This window comes from Anabrus simplex, chromosome 1 (assembly GCF_040414725.1).
Source record: "Anabrus simplex isolate iqAnaSimp1 chromosome 1, ASM4041472v1, whole genome shotgun sequence".
NCBI classification, from domain to species: Eukaryota; Metazoa; Arthropoda; class Insecta; order Orthoptera; family Tettigoniidae; genus Anabrus; species Anabrus simplex.
In genome coordinates, this window is record NC_090265.1 from 1,327,966,165 (window position 1) to 1,327,990,072 (window position 23,908).

Sequence of the window (23,908 nt, forward strand, 5' to 3'; positions counted from 1 at the left end):
AGTTACTGTATTTCTACATGTTTTGAAAGGGTTGATTCTGTTCATGGGTCAGTGTTTAAAATAACTGTGGACTCCAGTTTGCGTAGCATTCTTCCTTTGTATCAGTCACCATCTGTAGCAGCTATTGTGCAACAGAACACCACGACACAAGGGCCTTCTAACTGTTAGGTTGTGTGTGTTTCCAAACATACTCTTAACATAATGCAGTTTTAAATGTTCTCCAAAAAATGTAAAAATAGTGGGACAATAATAATAATAATAATAATAATATATTATTATTATTATTATTATTTTAAATATAGCTTTGTGTTGAAGTTTTATTTATGACAGACAAGGGAAAAGGAATTTAGGTTTGTATTTGATTCGAAAAATTCTCTCATTCCCTCTGTATATGCACGTTTTTCGCCAGAATTCCAGGCTTTGTGAATGAACTTAACACTTTCATGGTTGTATATGCGGCCAGCACTGTTGCTTTTCCGGTTTCCTTGACTCCTTGGATTCAATTCATGACACCCTGACATATATTTCGGTGTATTCCACTTCAGTTCCGAGCGAATGTCAGGACGTCCAGAGGAAACATACAACGCACTAGACCGTCAAGTTATCAAGCAGACTCCACGCACGTTCTTTTTTCTTTTGTTAGTGGTTTAACGTCACACCAACACATCGAAGGTTTTCGGTGACGTAAGGGTGGGAAAGGGCTCGGACTGGGAATAAAGTGGCCGTGGCCTTAATTGAGGTACAGCCCCCAGCATTTGCATGGTATAAAAATGGGACACCACGGAAAACTATTTTCAGCGCTGCCGATGATGCAGTTCGAACCTACCATCTCCCGAATTCTAGCTCACAGCTACGCGGCCTGAACTACGCAGCCAACTCGTTCGGTCCCCACACTCCCATACATACTGAATACATGGGATTACTAACAACATTGTCCTCAGTCTCTACATGAGAAAATTACAGTATATCTGCGTGTATGTGTGGATAGTGTTAAATAGAATGCAGACCTAACAAGTTTTCATGGAGTGTGATGTCGTAAATGTTCAAGAGCATATATCGTACATATGTCTGTGAGAGCTAGGAAGCTGCCAAGGCTGAAATAGTCGAGGTTACATTTGCTGTTGTTTGTATCCCATCAACACTGACATCAGTTTATACAAACTGGTCTCTGTCCCAGCCAGGAAATCAAAACCGAACGAGGTGATCGCTCGGGAATGGGGTGCTACGGAGCACTTGCAGTTGTTATCTCTGTTTATATCCCAGAAAAGATACCAAAGTATGCCATTAAAGTTCATATAATTGTGACCTTTACAACATGTCATTCTTCATAAGGGATGTGATCAATGTACAGTCGCCAAGAAAAAAAGTGCATGGTATTTTACCACATAGGTACACACACTTTTCTGAGAAACAATTGAACCTATAGACATAATGTTTATTACGAGTGTCCACAGGGTTTGTATCTACATGGGAGGTGAATAAGCACATGATACTGAAGGTTCCTGGCGTTTAATATCTAAACAGACGTTTATTGGTCGTAGATTGGAGTAATGAATGGAAAATTGGGACACCCAGGAATAAAAAGGTGCGGATCCAACTTATAAATCCCCAAATTTCTTGTTCTCATATTGTTGATTAGCTAAACGTCTCTACGGTTTGGTTCGGTTAACAGCATCTGAATTTATGCACATAGAGGCGACTACCGTAGTTCTTTTCGGTATCAGTTGGCTTCAGGCAGTTGAAGAAATGTTTTACTTGCAAACCCTTAATTGCAATTTGACAATATTGTCGTAATATTTCTTAACTTCGTGTCCCAATTTACGTCTGTCGACAACACAGTGATTTCATTTCATTTGAAATTCCTAACGGGTAATCTGGAGCCAGTCGCTGGGTAGGCTACTTTAATGTGTTTTGTCAAACGTATCTACACATTCGTGTCGAACTCACGACCTTGTGATTCGCAGAGCAAGAATGAGATCAGACCGGCGATTTGTATCGGATTCATGGTGGTTGTAAATTGTGCGTCGCAAGTGCGAAATGTTCAATTCCTTCTGCCCTGTAGATGTCTTGTATTTATTTATTGTAGAGATCAATATCGATTAGTCTTCGATAAACAGAAACCCCTTATTGCTTTTGTCAAAAATCATTATCTGCAGTCTGTGATTCTAGTGGAGGGAAAGCTGTTATGATTAAATATTTAGGGGAACTTAGGGTTGTTCGATGATTGGAGGGTTAGTGGTAGGAGGGAGTTGATGTTTGCAGGTAGTTTTCTTCTCCCCCCTCGTTGTGGGGACGTCCTCAATGTGTTGTGTTCGTAGCCGCTACGAAGTATTGTGCGAGATACGGGCAAATTCAGCTTGGCTTCGCTTCGTCGTGCTGAGACGCTTGGGGCGCAATCTCATGAGAGTACATAGAAGCGAGCAAGTCAGATAACCGATGTAGGTCACCGTCAAGGGAGGGGTATGATACAGGCGCCTTCTGGCCACATGTATGGTACTAGATAGACGAACGATTGCTGTAGTGCTCTAACTGCAGACTGTTACTCGAATTAAAAGTCTTATCGGCTAGTGTCACTTAAGTTTTGTACAGCGCAACTTCGCATTTTATACGATTCACCGTTGGTAAATTGATGTACGAAACAAAATTTGAAGTAGAGATCTAGCTACGTTGGTTGCGGTTCTTCGCTATCCATTATTGTGATTATTTACAGAACGTCATTGCAATATTTATTTTTTGGGGGGATGTGCGAGTGGTGATAGCGGTTAGGCAGCTAGTAGCCTCCAACCAATATACTTGTTTGGTGGATGAAGTATCTGTTGGCAGATTTCCTGCTAGGTTATTCTACTGAATCTCCTTCACATCATCATTAGCATATTAATACTTGATAGTACACGGTAATTTCTTTTATTTTGTAATTCCGAACGGGTAGTCTGGAGCCAGTCGCTGGGTAGGCCACTTTAATTTGTTTTGTCAAGCGTATCTACACATGTGTCGAACTCGCAACCTTGTGATTCAGAGAGCAGTGTTGAAGTTGAATGTGTATCAAAACCTCAGGGCACTAATTGAGGCCACAGGCTCAGGGGTAGCTTGAGACCAAATTCGTACCCATGTAAAACACGTTATCCCCCTTCTATTTATCTCCCACCCGCTAAGCCGTCCACACACCGACTCGACCCAACTCTCCATCGAAACACGCGTTGCTTATTATTCTGATGCTAAAGCGTTCATTTATCTGTGCCAATAACTGCCCGGTTCCATGGCTAATTGGTTAGCGTGCTGGCCTTTGGCCACAGGGGTCTCGGGTTCGATTCCCGGCAGGGTTGGGAATTTTAACCATAATTGGTTAATTCCCCTGACACGGGGATTGGGTGTATGTGTGTGTATGTGGCGTCTTCATCATTATTTCATCCCCCATCACGACGCGCAGGTCGTCTACGGGTGTCAAATCAAAAGACCTGCATCTGGCGAGCCGAAGTCCTCGGACACTTCCCGGCACTAAAACCATACGCCATTTTTTGTGCCAATAACTTATAACCCCCTGTGAGTGGAGGCGGTAGAATACATCCACGGTATTCTCTACCTGTCGTAACAGGTGACTAAAAGGGGGACCAGGGCCTCTCAACTTGGAGCTTGGGTTGGCGACCACGGTTCCCCTAGCTGTTTTGCGTCTGGCCATCTCCAATTCTAGGGGAGTGACGGAGGGGACGTTCCTTGCGCCACCAACGAGTCCATTATCATTTCTTGGAAGCACAGGGGAAGGAAGGAAATATTATCTTCATAGAAGCGAAAAATACAATTATACAAATGAAGGTACAAATGCTAACGCTATAGCACCGTTGCACTACCCGATACGGTAATATAGGCTAGTAGTAGTGGCGCACTATCCAAGTTTAATAAATTATTTTTTGTTTTATTCACGATATTTATAGCCTGAGGTAAAAACAAAAAGAATCCTTTCGGAAATAAACCTTTTACTGACCTTAGATTCGGCGCCACAGTCTGGGCGGCGACACGTGCGACGGCACGGGTTGCACGAGCCAAGAGCCGCCCCTGCATATAATGTTGCTGCTTTCCCGATCCGGCAAAGCGCTGGATTAAGCGAAAACGATATAGCCTATCGACCTTACCATATTTTAACATCGTTCCGTTTATTTTTTTAATTCAAGAAGAGTTTCCTGTTTTTGAGAAAATGTTTAGAACTTTAGGACTGCCAATTAAGTTGGATCAGAGCCTTGGTGCCGATGTCTTTTTGGGAGACGGGTAGAGATGACAGCGATAGTAGCATACAGCACTCTCAGGCATCTGCATTGAAGTTACAGATGGCCGTTTTGAAGATTGATTTCAGTATGAATGACAGCATTTCAGTTGCACCTTGGTCGGGGGAGAAGACACATTCTTGTCCCTGCTAGCATGTTGTTTGTGTAAGATCTTGTCTTTAATATTGTGTATGCACTTATTCCTTGCAAATTCAGTGTAAACCAACCAAAATAGCTTTTTTTTAAGCAAGGAGAAGGTCAAAGAATTTTCTGTATGAGAGTTTTTAACATGTGGTTTTCCCACGTTGTGCAGTGGTGTCGGTGGAGGGTATGGCGGACCTGGGCCCCAGTCGACTGGTGGGGGGATGAGTGCAGCGGGAGGCACAGCCGGCGGAGGACCGGGTAACCCCGGGGTGCAGGAGGGTGGTGCACAATACCATCCCTCGCCTTCAGCTCTTAGTGCAGCAGCAATGGTGGCAGCGGCGACCGCCACCGCGACGGCTACCGCCAGCGTTGTGGCACTCCAGGAGCGACAAGAGATGAACTCGCAGTTTAACCAGGTGAGTTCCTTTCATCATCAGCAGAGGATGAAGCCCCCTCCCCCCGTTTTCTTCTTCTTTTAAAATGACCTTATGTGATTGGGTGATGGCTTTCAGTGGCGAAGTGTAAGGGGAGTCCAGGAGGTATTATGTTCATAGGTTGATTATATTTTTAAAAAATGTGAACTTCAACTGGTTAGTTAATGAGTGTTGGAAATATGCATTTTGTTCCTGCAACATGTCCTTCATACACTCTCTGGAATTAGCTTTACTTTTTTTTTTTTTTTTTTTTTTTTTTTTTTTTTTTTTTTTTTTTTACAATTTGCTTTATGTCACACCGACACAAATAGGTCCTATGGCGTTGATGGGATAGGAAAGGGCTAAAAGTGGAAAGGAAGCTGCCGTGGCCTTAATTAAGGTACAGTCCCAGGATTCGTCTCGTGTGAAAATGAGAAACCACGAAAAACCATCTTCAGGGGTGCTAACAGTGGGGTTCGAACTCACTGTCACCCAGATGCAAGCTCACAGCTGCGCAACACTAACCGCATGGCCACTTGCTTGGTTGCTCTAAACCAGACTTGAAAAAATACCTACGTAGTGGCTAGTGTCCATTGACATTACTGATGACCTTCCCACTGGTCTCTAGAGCAGAGGAGGTTTTTGGGCTGAGGCATGGGAGGTCAGCCTCCTTTACTTGTATTTCAGAAGCATTCAGATTTTCCTGTGAACCAACTGAGGACCTAATTTATTTCCTGTCAGAAGTTCATGACCAAACTTCATAGCCCTTTGTTTGGATTTCTCTCGCATAGTAAATAATAAAGTAATATTTTCATATGTACAGTGTGAGATGTAATGCAATGATTCATATGGGAAAGATTATGTGATGTAATTAAACATAGTATGTAAGCTGGTACATGCGCTGGTTGATGATGTAAAGCCTTTAAAAGTGAGACCTTATTGACGGTGTAGGTGTGCTGCCTGGCCATGACAAGACGCATGACGTCATCGTTGCCATGGTAACCAGTCAACCTCCTATGCTAGCACTCAAATTCAGCAGAGGCCACTCCCATTCTAGCATCACAGGCCATGTGATGCACATGGTCCGAGAGCTGCTTGTAAAGCACAAGCATGGAAGTTTGTGTGGTAAACAGTGGCTTTATTATTAGTTGTGAGCATGCACCTAATCTAATTTCATACAACTAATACATATGTGCATTTAATTTTATTATCACTGGCCTCCTCGTAACATGAACCCATGAGCCACCACTGCTCTAGAGCCCTTTCGTGGATTAGTCCGTGAAGAACTGACATGGCATCACATTGACCAGATCATACTGATAAACTTTATTTATGATTTTATCTATGATTGTGTACTATGAGAACAAGCATGCAATATTACACGAATCCAGTACTAGCAAAGAAAATGGTATAATAAACAAATGTATTCCGGATGGAAATATGAGATGGCTTTGTATTCATAATGGTTGTAAACTTCAGTTGTAGCTGTAGGATAACTGAGTTGGGCCACTTTATCCTAATGAAAAAGAAATGAAATATTGTAATTGTTAGGAAATAATATTTCTAAAGCTAGAAAAGCTATTAGCATAGACAACATTTCATTTTGCCCTTCCTGCAACACATTCCTAACTTCGCCACTGGATCATATTCAAATATTGACTGATTAGTTTGGAAAAAAAGTATTGCTAAGACTGTCTTGACCTGCTTGAAACATTAATAAATACGAAGATACTTTTCTTGCCTGATTGTCTTCTTTCATACTTTTCACCTGAAAAAGCACATCTGACTTACGTCTTATCTATTTACATTTAAGTATGAACTCTAGAAATGCTTATTTTTAACCTAGCTGTTTTAATGTATTGCTTATTGCGCATTATTTTGAGTTATTGAGACAGTGCCCTCTCACTGTAGCTTACACCAGAATGGGATCACTGGAAGCTGAAACTCATCGCCATCGAAAGTCTGCTAAGTAAAACCACGATGAAGAGATGACAGAACAGCACAACGAAAGAGAATTAAGAATAAAGGAAAAATTCCAGTGAAGAAATACATGAGAGATGTTGGGTGGAAGGCTGTGGATGCTGTGGGCAGTATTTAGTCATCATGTTTTAGGAAGACTGCCGGTACTTTGGGTTTGATTTTTAGTCTGTGACTAGGGAAATAAACTTTCAACAAATAGTTTATTAATCACAGTAGAAAAGGATGTTAACTTTGTAATTTACCTGAGACTTTAAACAATTTTTACGAATTTTCTTTGTTATGGTACTTGCATAGTGCAATCTGAAAGATACTGTTGTAGTAAATAAAATATTTGCCAAGTTGTTCTGGTGATGCCGTTTCTTCAGATTTATTATTTATTAGGTCTGCACAGGGGATGATATTGGTACTTATAAAGAGATAAAGAGGGATGGAATTTATTATAAAATGAGATTACTGCATAAAAGTTAGGCACTGCCCAATTTGCTATTTGGATGTATGAAAGATTTTGGGTGGGTAAAAAATGCAGTGTAATTGGAAATATGTACATAGTTGTACAGGTTGCATGCTCATATAACTTATACCTAGTTATGGATGTCAGAATCATTCTCAAACTTGATGAAGTAGGTTGCAAAGAGTTTGGCTCCAAAGAGTTCACATTTAAATTTATACCTAACGTTGTCTAGTTGATTTCATTGCTTTCATTCTTTTAGCAACAAAGGTGTTATAAGGTAGACTGCATGAATTCACTAAATTTTTAAAAACTGAAAATATTCTCAGTTTCAATTTCAGCACACACTACTTTTACCACTGCTTCAAGAGTAAGCTGGACTTCTCCCTCTCTTTTTCTTTTTCAGGTTCCAGAATGTCTTTGTTGATAAATTTGTCACTGTATTATCTTTGGAGTGAAGAACTGATTAAAAATGGCTGATTTCAAAGGTTGATGCAGACATGCGACTGAATGATGGCTGCAAATGTACACTATTCTGCGTTGTTTAGTAATTCTTTGTATTGAAAAAAAAAAATAATTTAAAAAATCTTGTATTTATAACTCATGCGTCCTTAATGATTAGATACTTATATGCATCTCATAGGTTTGGTTTGAGTTGTTTCCAATCTGCTTGGTTTGGAAAGAAGTGATATCAGGTCTTGATTACCCTATGGTTGAACGTATAGTTGGATATGTAGATTTACAAGTGAAGTAGACTCACAGAATGTACTGAAATTAATTTGCCATGATTCTGTTGAATTGATCATGGTACTTCAATTATGATTTATACCATGAATACTTTATTAACCACTGTGGATGTGTTATAGAGGAAGCCATTTCTTTTCAGTTTCAACTTGTTTAATCTATAATTGTGAGGTTTTTCAGCCCGTTAAAATTTTCTAATTTTGGTTTCAGCAGACTGACAAATCTCACATTGCGGATGTTGGAAAGTATCTTATTTTAGCCTGATGCTTTTAAGTTGTCTTCACCACACCTTATCAGAATAGTAATTATTTCTCCCAAGGAGTTTACGTGTAATTCTGAGTGAATCTGGTATTTCTATATAGTTATATGTATATGAATAAATTGTTTCAGATGAATAGTGTTCCTCAACATGGTATGCCAGCCCAGCAGTATGGGACAGCATATGGTGGGCAGCGAAGTCATGGACCCATGGGGATTGGAAATCCTACTACGGCTATGACTACCATGGGCAACATGGGCATGGGTTCAATGGGTGGTGGCATGAATGGCATGAGCCCTATGAACTCTATGGCCAGCATGGGCATGATGGGACAGAATGGTGCAATGCATGGGAACATGATGGGAGGAATGGGACCAGGTTCTATGCCCATGAACAAGATGGGAATGCAGGTAAATAAAAAAGTAATCTGAATTAGTATAGAGCGATACGTGATAAAGTCTTGTTAGTAGAGAATTTATGTTTTGGACTAGAGTACTACTGCATATGATGCCATACTATGGAGTGGTAAAGTGGTAATTGTGCTAAGCACCATAGTATGTTGTTTACACTAAGTTCGAAATTGCACTTTTGAAACACGGATTGAGTTCATAAATATCTAGACGTGAGACCTTTTTAGTAGTTATTTAGATTATGACGATTGATAAGAACAAAAAATTAAATTGATTGAAATGAAAGATTAAACACAGCATACTTGCATATGGTTCCCTTTAGATCAGTTGGCAGGTACAGTGCTCATTGCTAGGAACTTGACTTTATGGTGCTTCAATTTTTAGCACAAGTTTATATGAATGATTAAATGATGGACACTAGTGCATGTTTGTGAGCCACCTAGTCATAATAATTTTACATTCATCGTGTATTAAATACCATCTGCTACAAGAGGTTAAAAGAAACCTTTGTCCACCTTTAGAATGTGATAGCATTTCAACTCCCCAAGTGTCTGGCTCTTTGGCTGAGTGACCAGCATAGTGGCATTCGATTCAGAGGGCCCTGGGTTTGATTCCCAGTCTGGCTGGGAATTTTTAACCTTAATTCCATTGGCTTGGGGACTGGGTATTTGTGCTGCCCCCAACATCCCTGCAATGCTTATACTACACACAATACTATCCTCCACCGCAATAACACGCAGTTTGCCCATGCATGGCAGATGCCGCTCACCCTTGCCAGAGGGTTTGCCTTACAAGGGCTACACCAGGCTAGCAGTAGCCACACAAAATTGTTATTAATATCCCAAGTGAATGTGTTTTAATCAGGCTCCATGGAGACAGTCAGACTCTTTATCTTTCATTACTGTGGAAACTTGAGATCTATATTAATATGAAAGTTGCAGTACCTAATTGCAATACATATTCATAGCATTCTCATTTTTGATATCGTTATGTGCAGAGTAATATTTGAATTGCTGAAGGAATGTTTTCTTGTAGGGTCTTTGGCAGTTTCTTTTACCTCCTTAAAAAATCAGACTACCTGATTAATAAAAAATAAGAAAGCAGCAATTTTTTTAAGTAACGTAGAAGTCACATAACTGTTGAAGCTACCAAAATGAGGTAACCAATATAGAGTACTTATGCCACTAAGATAGTTTTTAACTCAGGTTATTGTCTTTTGTACCCAAACATGAGAAAGTACAAACACAATAATTGGTTTTGATAAATTGACAGCTCTGGCTTGTTTCTACATACTAAACTGAATAGTTTACCAGTTAATGCAAGTACACATAATTTGCTACATTGTAATAATCTGTTAGAATTTTATTATAACAACAGCAAATTTTATGAAAATTGCACATGAATAGGCTACAGGCAGCTTTGTAAAGCTGTGCTGTATTTTGGATACAAGTATATTTATATCTATGGTAGATTTTAATCACAATTTAGCTGCTACTTCTGAATGTTACCTGGTAATTTCTATAATGGTATCTAATTATTACATGATATTACTTAATTATATATTATGTGATCAAATTTTGAAATAATTGACTTTTGTTGTTTAATTCTGGCATTGTCACCTAGTTCAACATTAAGTGTGTGATTTATTAATTTTAGGGACCAGGGCCACAAGTGTATCCCAGGCGGATGGCTCCCTATCCAAGTCCTGCAATGCATATGAGCCAAAAAAGGCAGCAGGGATATCCTAATCCTGCAGCTGGACCAAATATGCAGGCAGGATTTTCACCAACAGGTGCTCCTCAAGTAAGTTCTTTTCTTTTTCTCTCTACTTTGAATATTTTCAATGGACTGTGTATTATGGTACTTGTTTGTGTCCCTTCAACTGCTACTGATCTAAAAAAGTACTGGAATTTTGCCCTGAAATGAGACTATTAAATATGACAGAAAATCTACTGATTAGGGTCTCTCACAATGGAGTGTATGTCAGAATTCAATCTTCCAGCCTTGAACACAGGACACGACTAACCAAGATTGAGTAGTGCCTTTGTATTTTGTTCTGTGAGATATGATTAAAGGTGAACTATCTTTCTAGCATCAATAAAATCAGAGAGATCAGATAGAATTAGGTATGGTCCAAGTGACTAAACTGGCTGATACAAATGACTGATGCTATGAATGGTACAGTAAGTCTTGCTCATCAGCAGCTGAGCCACTAGAAAATGATTCAACATTATTTGTATTTCAAAAGGTTATAATGGGGTTCTCGTTATATCCCGCCCATACTCGCTATAGCGGACTTCCAATGTCTTGTTCTCACTGTTCTGAGAAGTGCATCGGCAGGCATCCATTTTGCATTGTTTCTGTCTCAGACTCGCTGTCATATTGGACCATTGTTTTATCTAATTAACATGAAGGGTCGGCGTTTCTACTTGGACAGTGAAGTCCTGGACAGTGTTCGTAACTGGTTCCAATCTCAGTCAAAGGAGTTCTACAAGCAGGGTAATCACTGCTTGGTAAAACAGTGGGACAAATTGTTGTGTAACATTGGAGATAACGTTTGAAATAAACTTTGTTGATTTCATTCTGTGGCCCCTATTCCGTTTTCATTTGATCCACCCATTTACTGATACATTAAACCCAATCACGTCACTCCTCAAGGCATGGGGTTCATGAGTTGTCAGAACCCTAAACAACACAGCATGCAGCATGTCATCAAAGTAGGTGCATTCAATTGAAATTTTGTTCTGCTCTGTATTTTCATTCCAATGTGTTGTTTACTATCCTGAAAGATTTTCACGAAGTATTTCTTATTTTGTTTTCTGTTGCAGTACCCCAGTGGTTATGGTAGTGGGAGGCCTGGCTTTCAAAATCAGTACCCACCCCAGCAATCTATGGGCCCTACCGGTACTTTTGGGCCTGGAACTGGGGTTAGAGGTAGTGGTGTGGGTATTAGACAAAACACACCACCGTACTCTACGAATGGTCAAGCTGGCCATCAATACTTCGGTGCAGGGGGTATGCCTGGTGCAATGTCTGCGCACCACAATGGTGCAGCAGGAGGCGCACAGTTTCCACCTCACCACCAAGCAGGAGCTGGGCCTCAGTACGGGAGTACGGGAACAGCAGCGCAGTATAGTGCAGCAGCAGCGGCTAGCCAGTTTCAGCAAGACGTAAACAGCATGCGAAACAACATGAGCTACCAGCACAGTCCCATTCCCGGCAACCCCACTCCACCTCTTACCCCGGCAAGCAGTATGCCACCGTACATCAGTCCTAACCCTGATGTCAAGCCCAACTTCTCAGAGCTCAAGCCTCCTCTACCTATTCAGAGTGAGTCTATTATTATTTTTATTACTTTTTTGTCAGGATGCTTCTAATCCAGACTTGTTTTTTGGAACAGTATAGAGTGCTCAAGCCAGAATTAATTCTTTTACATGGGAAGAGATTTACTTGCATATTTAATCTTTGTAATCTTATTTTCTGTTAACCTGCTCTGAGGTTCTCTAGTAATTATATAATTTTTTAATACAATGAAACATCATTAAGACCTTATTTTGCTTAGTACATCGCAAATTCGAAGCCCCAATTACCATCATATTAAATCTATCAAAAATACCTTGCTTTTCGCATTACAAATTTTCACTATTACATCATAGTACAATCACACTTTTTCCAGCCCTTAAAATGTTCTTTGTCATTCCTTGTGAATGGAATATGAGTTCCAACACAGGTAAGGGCCCTCACCACAGAAGGCAAGTTGGTGAAAGTTGCACAATAACAGGAAAAGGCCTTGAATTCCTGAACTTCACAGGGGAAGTTTGCTTTGGGAAACAATCCATTAGTCTCAGGAAAATTCAGTTTTGCTTGCCAGTTAGCAGTGAGATTGTTTAATAACTCGGTAAGCCTGTTTGTGGCAGTATTTTGCATTCCAGTCAGATGTTAGAAATTTATTCTATGTTAATTGGTACAGTGATGAGTAAGTGAATATTTGTCACACGATAACCTACATACAGATTAGGAATGTACCACTATATGCAAAACACCATGGATTTACTTTGCCTGGGACCAGTACCGCTATGTGAGGAACACCACAGGTATGGGCGTTACCTATGATTAGTACCACTATACGAGGAACACCATGGGCCTGGGTGTTGCCTGTGATTAGTACCACTGTGTGAGGAATATCACAGTTCTGGGAGGTTCCTGTGTTTAGTACCACTACGTGAGGAATATCATGGTTCTGGGAGGCTCGTGTGATTAGTACCACTATGTGAGGAGTATCACGGTTCTGGGAGTGTCCTGTGATTAGTACCGTTATGTGAGGAATATCATGGTTCTGGGAGGCTCCTGTGATTAGTACCACTATGTGAGGAACCCATGGGTTAGCATTACCTATGAGTGGTGGTATTATGTGAGGAACACCATAGGTCTGCATTACCTGTGAGTAGTACATTACCTGTGATTGGTACCACTATACAAGGAACACCGTCACCTGGGATTAGTACCACTACATAAGGAACACCATTGTTCTACTTTACCAGCGATTACTACCATTATGAGGGGCCGGTGTCCTGGATTTTGGACCCCTTTAGATAAAAAGTATCATCGATTTAGGATTTTGCTTTGGAATGCAGTCCCTTGTTCAGTTTATACTATTGTTTTAAGCAATTTTATGGGAAGGGAGGGGCATAGTGGGTCAGATCCACTCACTGATTGTTTTAAGTTCATAATCATTGTTCATCGTCTTTTTGAATTTTAGTCAGTGGATGGATTTTGGAATTTTAATTGTCATTACATTTTCTCCCATCTCATACACCAGTAGGGGACAATGACCTAGATGTTAGACCCCTTTAAAGACCAATCATCATCTTCATCATCATCATTTAAACTCTTTGACCTTTGAAACCTGCTTGATGCTTATATAAAACAGATTTTTTCAGTACAATTAGTTCCTAATAATTTTTAATCCAGTGGAATGTTACAGTCCCTAATGTGACCTTCATCAGCTCCTTATTCAAAGATCAGCAGATCTTGTTTCTCTTTGTGTCCCTTATCTAATCTAAATTAGTAGTTTTATAGAAAATTATCTCTATAAAATGAGTCAGTATATGTACACTAATGTCAGTTGTCATAAACTCAATTCTTGTCTTCCTGAATACTTTCCTTACCTTCACTCTTGATCAGCTTGTCTTTTTTTCTTTCTTTCTGATGTTTAACTTTATTAGTCAATCTGTACCTTTTTGTTCATTATGATGGGATGTTTATAAAAAAATGTATTTGTTGTATATTTACAAATGTCTTCAGTTTACCAGTAACTAAAATATTTCTCAATTTCTTCTAGAAGATGATGAATTACGCTTGACGTTCCCTGTACGTGATGGCATCATTCTTCCCCCGTTCCGTTTGGAACATAACCTGGCGGTCAGCAACCATGTCTTCCAACTTAAGCCCACCGTGCACCAAACCCTCATGTGGAGGTACATTTATTTTGAATTTGTTAGTGCTTGACATTTAAATTAAGAGCTAAATTTTACAAAATGATGAAATCTTGTTTTCATATTGAATTCTCTTTTTACTAAAACATATGTTTATTCAACAGGTCAGACTTAGAACTCCAGTTGAAATGTTTCCACCATGAGGATCGCCAAATGAACACCAACTGGCCGGCCAGTGTTCAAGTTTCTGTGAATGCAACCCCCCTCAGTATTGACCGAGGAGAAAACAAAACTTCCCATAAACCTCTTTACCTGAAGGAAGTTTGTCAACCTGGTCGAAACACCATCCAAATTACAGTTTCAGCATGTTGTTGTGTATGTATTTCACTCTGGTTTTTTAATATTGCAATATTTTGCAGATTTGCCTCATTTCCACTTACTTTTATGACAAATTGATTATATTTTTGTGTCAAATTGTAGCAGATATTTTACTTAAAACATTCTATGAATGATTAGCAGATGGGAAGTGGTGCTCATGAATACTTATTCTTTTCTACGAGATTTTCATTCTTGCCATTCTTCTCTTGGTTGTTAGAAACTTGCAGTAGCAATTTCACTATAACAGTTAGGCCTAGTGTATAAATGTACAAGAATTTAGAAGTTTCAACTCTTTATGGAGCTCTGACTAGGAATGGTGTCTGCTCCATGGTGAAGGGGAAGAACCTCTGCTTCTTAATTTGAGGTATCAGGTTCAATTTATGACTTGTCTAGGGATTTAAATGTTGGTTTGAGGATTGGAATGCATTTTAAACTGCCGTATAACTGGCGAATAATCCCTGCACCCTACTTTTAGGAAGGCTCATTTTGAAAAATGAAATTAACTGAAATTCCTTCCACCGAAAGAGTAGCGTAGGCATAAACAAACAATTCATATCACTCTGTGGAGTTCACAGGGTCTTTACGCAAATATGAACGTGTAAATTTACGGATATAGCTGCTTTGCTTGAACATATTTGAGGTTCTGCTTCTCCGCACACTGCCTATTACGTGATATTGTGGTGTTCCTTAAACCGCTGAATACAAAAGAATTACGATTTCACTCAAACTTAGCAACTATGAAACATACTGTCGACACACCGAAGTGAAAGTACGGAAAGTTACCCTGCACGTTCCGGAAGACTCATTCTGTTGTGACACGGAGAAATTTTGAATTTAAATTACTCTGTAAAATACTATTTTTTAAAATGTAGAGGCAGTTTTAAATTACAAGTCTGAATTGTTTTCCGTTTAAATATGACAAGTGGGGACAGTTTTCTTTCATCTGCGGTTACACAAAGCATAACTGTACACCCGACATCGAAAACTAGGTGAATAGGAGCATGTTGCCAACCTTGACGCAAATAAAACCCGCACTCCAATTTCGTGCCTCAGTTTTAAATAAAAATATGCGGGGATTACTCGTGTAAATACGGTATTTCATTATTGTGGTGTTTAGCCATTTTTTAATTGTTTTAATTTGTCCCTGAATTTTCCGTTTTCCTGTACTGTACGCTTTTTTCCATGGTCCCTCCAAAAATAGAGAATTGAGGTTCCACTTTTGTAAAATTGAACCTTTCGAGCTTGGCTCCTTTTGAGATTCATAGAGGAAATTATTTTATTTGTTGTTTACAGTCCCATCTCTTTGTGCTACAACTTGTGCATCGGCCGAGCGTACGAAGTGTATTACAAGGTTTACTGAGGAAACGATTACTTACAGCTGACCATTGTATTGCTAAAATAAAGAGGAATTTCAGCAATACAGCATCGTCTGGTGGTGGTATGGGAACTGATAGGGATGGTGTTGAGCAGACAGCTCTTAAGGTGAGACTTTTCACTGATAAATGATGATGTGCTTCTCAGATTGCAACATTTATACTTATCTGTTGAGTAGTACAACAGGCTTAGTTATGTTAATGATATAGGTTGAAAAGCATTGTATCAATGTTTGTTAATACTGGATTTCTTAATGTAAATAGGTGTCGCTGAAGTGTCCAATCACTTTCAAAAGAATTACCCTTCCTGCACGAGGCCATGATTGTAAACACATTCAGTGTTTTGATCTTGAATCCTATCTTCAGTTGAATTGTGAAAGAGGCTCCTGGAGATGTCCTGTGTGCAAGTAAGTTGTATGTTTTGTTTGTAATATCCCTAGCATTTTTAAGATTTCTGCTTGATTTTAGGGTTGCATTTTCACTAGCCTCTTTTACTTCCTAGCAGTGCGCTTTTTATAAAAGTTGGTAATGTTTTTAATCTTGAATATGAATTGGGAACTAAAAGGGAAAGAAGAAATTGTTTCTGAACCAATATTTTTTTTTTGTGTTACATTATGTATTGGTAATAAACAGTTTTGCAGGAAGGTCTTTTACCTTGCCAGTGTACCCACTTTAAACAGAAAATAATATCAAATGGTATGTGGGCATGGAGGCCAATCTTCATCTCTCCTGTGAGTTGTATGCATGTATTAAGAATGATAGCATCACCTATGTTTTGCTTCCGTCTAGAATATTAATGTTAATTCAATTTTTCAGTAAACCAGCTCAGCTAGAAGGCTTGGAGGTGGACCAATACATGTGGGGCATTCTCAATACCCTCAACAGTTCGGAAGTTGAAGAAGTAACTATTGACTCTTCAGCGAACTGGAAGCCCGCAAAGAGCCTTCAGGGGATCAAAGTGAGTAATATTAATGGTACATAATCAAGATGACACTCTGACTTAGCTTCATGTATCTGCTCTTTCAATAGAAAACTGTCAAAAGACTATATTTAAGCTCAGATAGAGTGCATTCAGATTGCCATTAGTGACGCAAATTAGTCTCGGTACTGTACTGTTATTAATAGTGACACCTAGTACAGTAAGTTGCTTAATTTTTTGCTTGATAGAGAATTCATAAAATTACATTTTCAGACTAATATTCTGGTGATATTTTAAATGCTCTGGATTCACCTTTACATTGTTGTGGCAGTTAAAATTAACTCAGACTTTAAGATAAGTGTAATACCGTATTTACGCGAATAATACCTGCCACCGAATAATCCCCGCACCCTGACTTTAGGAAGGCTGATTATGAAAAAAAAAAAAGAAATAAAACCCGCACCCCAATTTCGTGCCTCAAATGTTTTTAAAAATTATGCGGGTATTATTCGCGTAAATACGGTATATTTTATATTGTTAAAAGTTTATTTCTTAGACATATAACTATTTTCTGGAGTTAAACATTGACATTTAACAGCTGTAAATAATTATCCCATGTAATGGTGTTAGAGAGGAGACCACCAAGCTGAGGCAGTAAGGGTATGGATTTGATTCTCTTTCAAGAACTTCAAAAAATTAGAAACAATATTTTACTTCTGGAGAGGCAAATAGCCCTGAATTTCACTAAAACTTTACATCAAAAATGAAAAGGAATGCACAATTGGATAAACACAAGTGAATAGAAGCATAATTTAAGATTTCATTTTGTTTATTCCTTTCCATTACTTACATCAGAAATGATTGATTTAAAGTTTTATAGACTTAGAATTTTGAAATATTCTGTTAAGTATCTGTTACAATGGTAAGCCACTGCCATACCATCCTTTGTGTCTTCTATAACTTTCTTCAGCATATTTCAGTCCTTTGTGGGAGTCACTAAAGCCACCCAGGCTCATTTTAGATTTGGCCAGGAATTTAAGGCCCTTCCTGACACTGCGTGATTTTTGAGATGATAATCTCAACCCAGAATCAACTGGGATTCATACCACAGCATTCTGGGTGGGAAACCAGCAGCTAAGCCACTGAGTTAATCACTCCCCACCGAGTAAGTGGCCGTACAGTTTGGGTCACGTAGCTATCAGCATGCATTTGGGAGATAGTGGCTTTGAACCCCACTGTCGGCAGCCCTGAAGATAGTTTTCTGTGGTTTCCCATTTTCACACCAGGCAAATACTGGGACTATACCTGAATTAAGGCCACAGCCGCTTCTTTCCCACTCCTAGCCCATTGTCACCACAAGACCTATGTGTGCGGGTGCAACGTAAAGCAGATTGAAAAAATGATTCACTACTCCCCATAAATATTGTGTTTTTGGCGGAACGTGGTGGGGGTGGTGTTGGTGATTACTGTTTTAAGAGGAAGTACAAATGGGTAACCATCCTCTATACAGTAGAACCTCGATAATTCGAAATCGGTTAATTCAAAATCCCGCCTAATTTGAAGAAACTCTCGTTCCCGCAAAAATGAGATACAGTTTTGCATGTTATTTAAATTGCTTAATTCAAAATATGGATAATTCGTTACAGAGTAATTTCAGCTCGATTTATCCGCATCATAATAGAACGCGTGTTCCGGAACGTGGAGGGGTAGCTTTCCGCACTTACACTCAGTTCGGTGGGTCTACAGTGCGCTTCATGATTGCTAAGTTGAATGAAATTGGAATTCTTTTGTATTCAACCTTTTAAGGAACGCCGTAGTATCACGCAACATGCAGTGTGTGGAAAAACAGGATCCGCGAACACTGGCGATGCCGACAGTTGACGAAAAAACGTGGCTCATATAAAAAATTTGTAGGCAGCGAACACTATTGTCATTGCCGATAAAACGGCATTGCTTTATTTTAATGTGAGCCCAAATGGTCTTATGGTTTTAACACTAGAACGGCCAGAGCGGTCATTTTGACCGTTACCGAATTTCAAGGTATTTCCACGCTCGTAATTTTTTACGCGCGAGGTTGTTCTTTTGTGACTTTTAATCTTTTAGGGTTATGTACATTCACGCCAAAAATTACATCCGTAGATAATAAGGGAACATCGATATTGTCCCTTATACCTAGGAAGGCCATAAGCGGTCATTTTGACCGCTTCACTTCCTTGATACGGTGAGCTCTATTCTGCTCACTGCTTGCTTCCTGTGATATATTTACAAGTGGTGCTATAGGGGCGTATGATGTAACTAAATAGTATGCCTCTAGCAGTGGTTGCGAGTGGACGAGTTAGTGCCTGTCCCTTGTGTCGTATAGTGCGTAATAATGGCTCGGCGGCAAAAACTTACTCCTGTTCAATTATTAGCAGAACTTGAAAAGCTAGGAGAAGACGAATCAGGTGACGAAGATACATTATCAGATATAGACGCAATGAGTGACGATGAGGATTTTATAACTCAACAGTGTGATAATATGTCGGATAGTGATGGTGATTCGCCTGATGAAAATATGCACACAGTGGACTTTGCACCTACAATAGACGCAGTTACTCCTTCAACCAGCCGTGATCAATCTTGCAGCAGAGGACGATCTCTTAGCAGCAGGCAACCTGTTCGAAGAGGAAGGGAACTAGGTGGGAGAGGTCATGAACTGGTAAAGTCTTCTTCATTTGCACCAGGGGATCAGTTATGTGGTAATGATGGAACAACTATTTGGACTGTTGTCGACAGTAGTGGGAACCGCCCTGGAAGGATGGCTGCTCAGAATGTGCTGAAAGAGGCAGCAGGGCCTACTTCTCACGCTAAGCGTAACGTAGAGACTAACAGCAAGGTTAGTGCCTGGCGTTTATTCATTGACGCATCCATGTTGAAGCATATAAAGATGTGTACAGAGACCGAAGCTCGTAGACAGACAATGGATAATAATTGGTCTATTTCTTTGGAAGAATTAGATGCTTTTATTGCTTTGTTATACACCCGTGGAGCTTATAAACTTACTAGTCTAGCTGTAGATCATATGTGGTCTTCTTTATGGGGTCCCCCTGTTTTCACTAACACTATGGCAAGAAACAGGTTCAAAGAAATTCTAAGGTATTTGCGCTTTGATCTCCGTAAAACTAGATCCACTCGTTTGCAGACAGATACATTTGCTTTGGCTTCGGCTATTTGGAATAGATTTATTGAGAATCGTTATGCGTGCTATAAACCAGGAGCAAATGTCACAGCTGATGAACAACTCTTCCCCAGCAAAGCTCGGTGCAGGTTCACGCAGTATATGGCCAACAAGCCAGATAAATTTGGCATAAAATTCTGGCTACTGGTAGACGTTGATTCTAAGTATGTGTGCAATGGGTTTCCTTATCTTGGGAAAGACGAAATGCGACCCGCCAATGAGTCACTGCCTGAAAATGTTGTCATGAAACTTATGGACCCATACCTCATGAAAGGACATAACGTGACCACTGATAACTTCTTTACATCGGTAAAGTTGGCTGAGAGACTGAAAGAGAAGAAAACTAGTATTGTTGGAACAATCAATCGAGTGAGGAAGGAAATCTCGGTGTCAATCAAAGCACTACGTATGAATCTGTACGAGACTGTCGTACTTCAGAAGGAAGATCACACCACTCTCACAGTATATCAAGGAAAAGTGAACAAGAATGTGCTTCTGCTAAGCACTCTACATCCAAGCGTTCAAGTCAGTGAAGATAACAAGAAGCTCCCTAGTACTACTGAATTTTATAACGAAACTAAGTATGGTGTGGATGTAGTTGATCAAATGGCGCGTAAATACTCCACTAGAGCTGGATGCCGAAGGTGGCCTGTACATGTATTTTACAACGTACTTGATCTAGCAGCAATAAATTCATGGATAGTCTACAAGGAAGTTACGGGACAGAGAATCTCTCGACATGATTATATTCTTGAAGTAATACAAGAACTAAGATCTGATTTTGTGAAGACAAGATCCCGGTTGATTGAACTCCCTACACTTCAGCCTGAGCCTCAGATTCAGGTTCAGTATGCCAGTCGAAAGCAACGACAATGTCAAGTGAACTCCAATTGTAAACAGAACAAAACCTCCGACACATGTTCTTCGTGCAACAAAGTAGTCTGTGGAAAATGTTCGTGTAAGGTAATAACTTGTATGAATTGCTTGTCAAGTGCCTAAATAGGCTTGTAAACAAATAGAGACCGTTATTTTTATCATAATTTTTCACAAAGGCATTCAATAGCAAGTCCGCCGAAATATTTCATTGTTACCTATCAGAAGTGAGATAATATGAGCAATTATTAATATTTAACATTGGATTGACCTGTATACAATACATCCTAATGGTTAACTATGTTGTTTTAAAATAAATAATTGAACATTCGCATGTTTCTCAGATCCTGGATCCTAGGTATATGTCAGTAAGCTGCAGCGGTCAAAATGACCGCCTGCGGCCTTTATAGGTATGAGGAATGTTCGGCCGTTCTAGTGTTAAAGGAGAAAATGCCAGCCGGGGAATCGTACACGGGGGGAGGATGGGGGTCATTGTAGTGCGTTGCAATGCTCATGGAAGCGAGAAACTTTATCCCCTCGTCATAGGAAGGTTCGATAAGCCACAATGTTTTAAGGGCGTCGGGCACTTTCCGTGCCAGTACAGAGCATCTAAAAATGCAAACAGTACAGAAATCCAAAAAATAATGCATTTGCACAGGGGAGCCAGCATAATTTATCCTCGTCTTTGAATTGTGTGATTTTTTCCTTTCGTTGCGTGAAGTTATGTTTGTCAGTGATTTATCCAAGTGCATTATTTTAACATTGAAAATGTACCTTGTTGGATATATTTCGGAAATAGTTTTTTTCATGGTATTTGAAGGGTTTAAACTGTGAATCGAAGTGATTGCATGTATTAATGGGTCTTAGAATATTTTGTGACACGGCAAGTGTTTACATTTCTGAAGTACGAGAGAAGTGCCATGGCGGGAAATCGTACAAGGATAGAGTCATAGGAAAGTTCGATTTTAAGGGCATCGGGTACTTTCTGTGTAAATACAAGGCATCTAAAGTGTATACAGTATAGTAATCCAATCAATAAAGCACTTGCACATGGGAACCAGCATAGATTTCTCCTCATCTTTGAATCGTGCTTTTTTTCGTTGCGTGAGGTTATGTTTGCCAGTGAAATATCCAAGTGCATTATTTGAATACTGTAAATGCACCTTCTTGGATACATTTTGGAAATAGTTCTTTTTTCATGGCATTTGAAAGGTATAAACTGCATGCAGTAACGGGCCTTAGAATATTTTGTAACTTCTGAATTGCGAATTGGCGGTTAATTCGAAATCACGTAATTCGAAGTCCGATTTTTGAGTCCCAATGACTTCGAATTAACAAGGTTTTACTGTATAGCACTGTATATAGCACTAATCAGAGAGGAAGAATAGAAGGGATCCAACACCTCCATAAATTAAGGTATCGGCCAAAGAAAGACAAGGGCCATGAAGGGTGTGAAAGTGAGACTCCCTCAGCCCTGGGAACTTAACAGGGATTGGAAAAGAAGAGATGACTGAGGGACATCGGATAGGATAGATGAAAGTGAGGAGCCTGGCACAAGTGGAAGCAATGCCAACACTCAGCTAAAGGGCTCCGTGGTCGCCAACACACACACTCCCAAGTTGAGAGCCCCTGGGCCTCCTTTTAGTCGCCGCCTACGACAGACATGGGATACCGTGGATGTTATTCTACTGCCCCCACCCACAGGGGTTTGGGTTGAATGTTTTATAATTAGTTCAATTCTTGTTTGCAGACGGAAGATGACAGTGACTCCTGTGGAGCGAAACGTATGAACAAGGCCATGTCACCAGGGAGTATGACTCTCCCCACGATGAACAACTGGGATATGAACCAGGCCATGTCTCCATACATTCCTCCTGACATGAACAGTAAGTGTGGTTAGTCTCTCTCTTCATGAACATCCCAGTGTTTAAAGAACTGTAGTCAAAATTATTTCTCGTTTATTTCAGGCATTGCAAGTGGCTCTATGATGAATAGTGGACCTCCTCCGTACAATGCTAGTGGAATGAGTCGGGGTAATTCTTACGATTTTGGTGCTGGTTCGAATCCAAGCAGCAACGAGTATTCGGGTGGAGGTGGGCCGTTGTCTCATCTCAGTGAGTCAGTCAATTCCTTGGATCCTCTTAATGCAATGGAGAAGACATTGAATGAACAAGTGAGTATAATGAATTCAAAAGATATCTATAACTAACAGGCACTGAATTACCCCTGTAGGCTGTTGAATGAAAGAAGAGAATTTAAAAGAGAATGTTGAGTGGAATGTAAACTCAGAATTCAAGGTAGAGTGCCAGGAATAGTGTTGCTGTTTTGTTTTGTTGCAAAGGGGTCAGGCTTTTCACTGTACTTGGGGTCATCTTGTTTCCAAATCAAGAGAATTAGAATGTGTATTTTAGAGTATATGTTTGGACTTCCCATTATTGAAAGAACTTCTCTCAAATCTGTGATGTCTAGAACATGTGCATTCATTACTGTATGTAGTTAATATAAGAATTCATTGTCAAATTAATAAGCTGAGTTCCTGATAATGATATTATCCTTTTCCCTCCACTAATATTTTGACAAAGTATACCAAAAAGTACTAGGATACCGAGTTAAATTAATAAAGACCCCTCTGCTTTTGTACATATCTTATTGTTTGTTTTCTCTCTCTCTCTGTAGATGCCTCACACTCCGCATACTCCTCACACACCTCATACACCGCATACCCCTGGAGGCACTCCAGGTAGTGCTCATACCCCTGGAGGGGGAAATAGTGGGCCACCAAGCGTTCCTCCTGCCACCTCAACTGACAATCAAAGTTCGGGTCCAGGCAGCAACAATACTGCCAACAACAGCAGTAACAATAGCAGCAGCAGTCATGCCAATAGTGGTAATACTGGCTCTACTACCAATCAAACAACGGAAACTCCAGATATCCCATCAGATCTCAACTTTGACCCAGCGGCTGTCATCGATGGAGAGGGCCAGGGCCAAGAGGGTCTGAATGTGAGTATTTTACATTGTGGAGAAGTACATTCTTGTTTTATAAGTCAAATGATGTT

At 39.8% G+C, this 23,908-nt stretch overlaps 1 protein-coding gene across 3 annotated transcripts in view; it reads left to right on the forward strand.

Annotated features, from left to right (window-relative positions):
* tna (tonalli) overlaps window positions 1-23,908 on the forward strand; it is a 56,262-nt gene that overhangs the window by 9,809 nt on the left and 22,545 nt on the right. For all 3 annotated transcript variants that reach the window (XM_067137743.2, XM_067137744.2, XM_067137745.2), the window contains 12 exons: window positions 4,570-4,816; window positions 8,376-8,654; window positions 10,311-10,457; window positions 11,483-11,984; window positions 13,996-14,131; window positions 14,254-14,464; window positions 15,761-15,949; window positions 16,105-16,247; window positions 16,657-16,798; window positions 22,600-22,735; window positions 22,817-23,022; window positions 23,526-23,852. In XM_067137743.2, coding sequence (XP_066993844.1) covers window positions 4,570-4,816; window positions 8,376-8,654; window positions 10,311-10,457; window positions 11,483-11,984; window positions 13,996-14,131; window positions 14,254-14,464; window positions 15,761-15,949; window positions 16,105-16,247; window positions 16,657-16,798; window positions 22,600-22,735; window positions 22,817-23,022; window positions 23,526-23,852 — 2,665 coding nt within the window. The remainder of the gene's footprint in view (window positions 1-4,569; window positions 4,817-8,375; window positions 8,655-10,310; window positions 10,458-11,482; window positions 11,985-13,995; window positions 14,132-14,253; window positions 14,465-15,760; window positions 15,950-16,104; window positions 16,248-16,656; window positions 16,799-22,599; window positions 22,736-22,816; window positions 23,023-23,525; window positions 23,853-23,908) is intronic.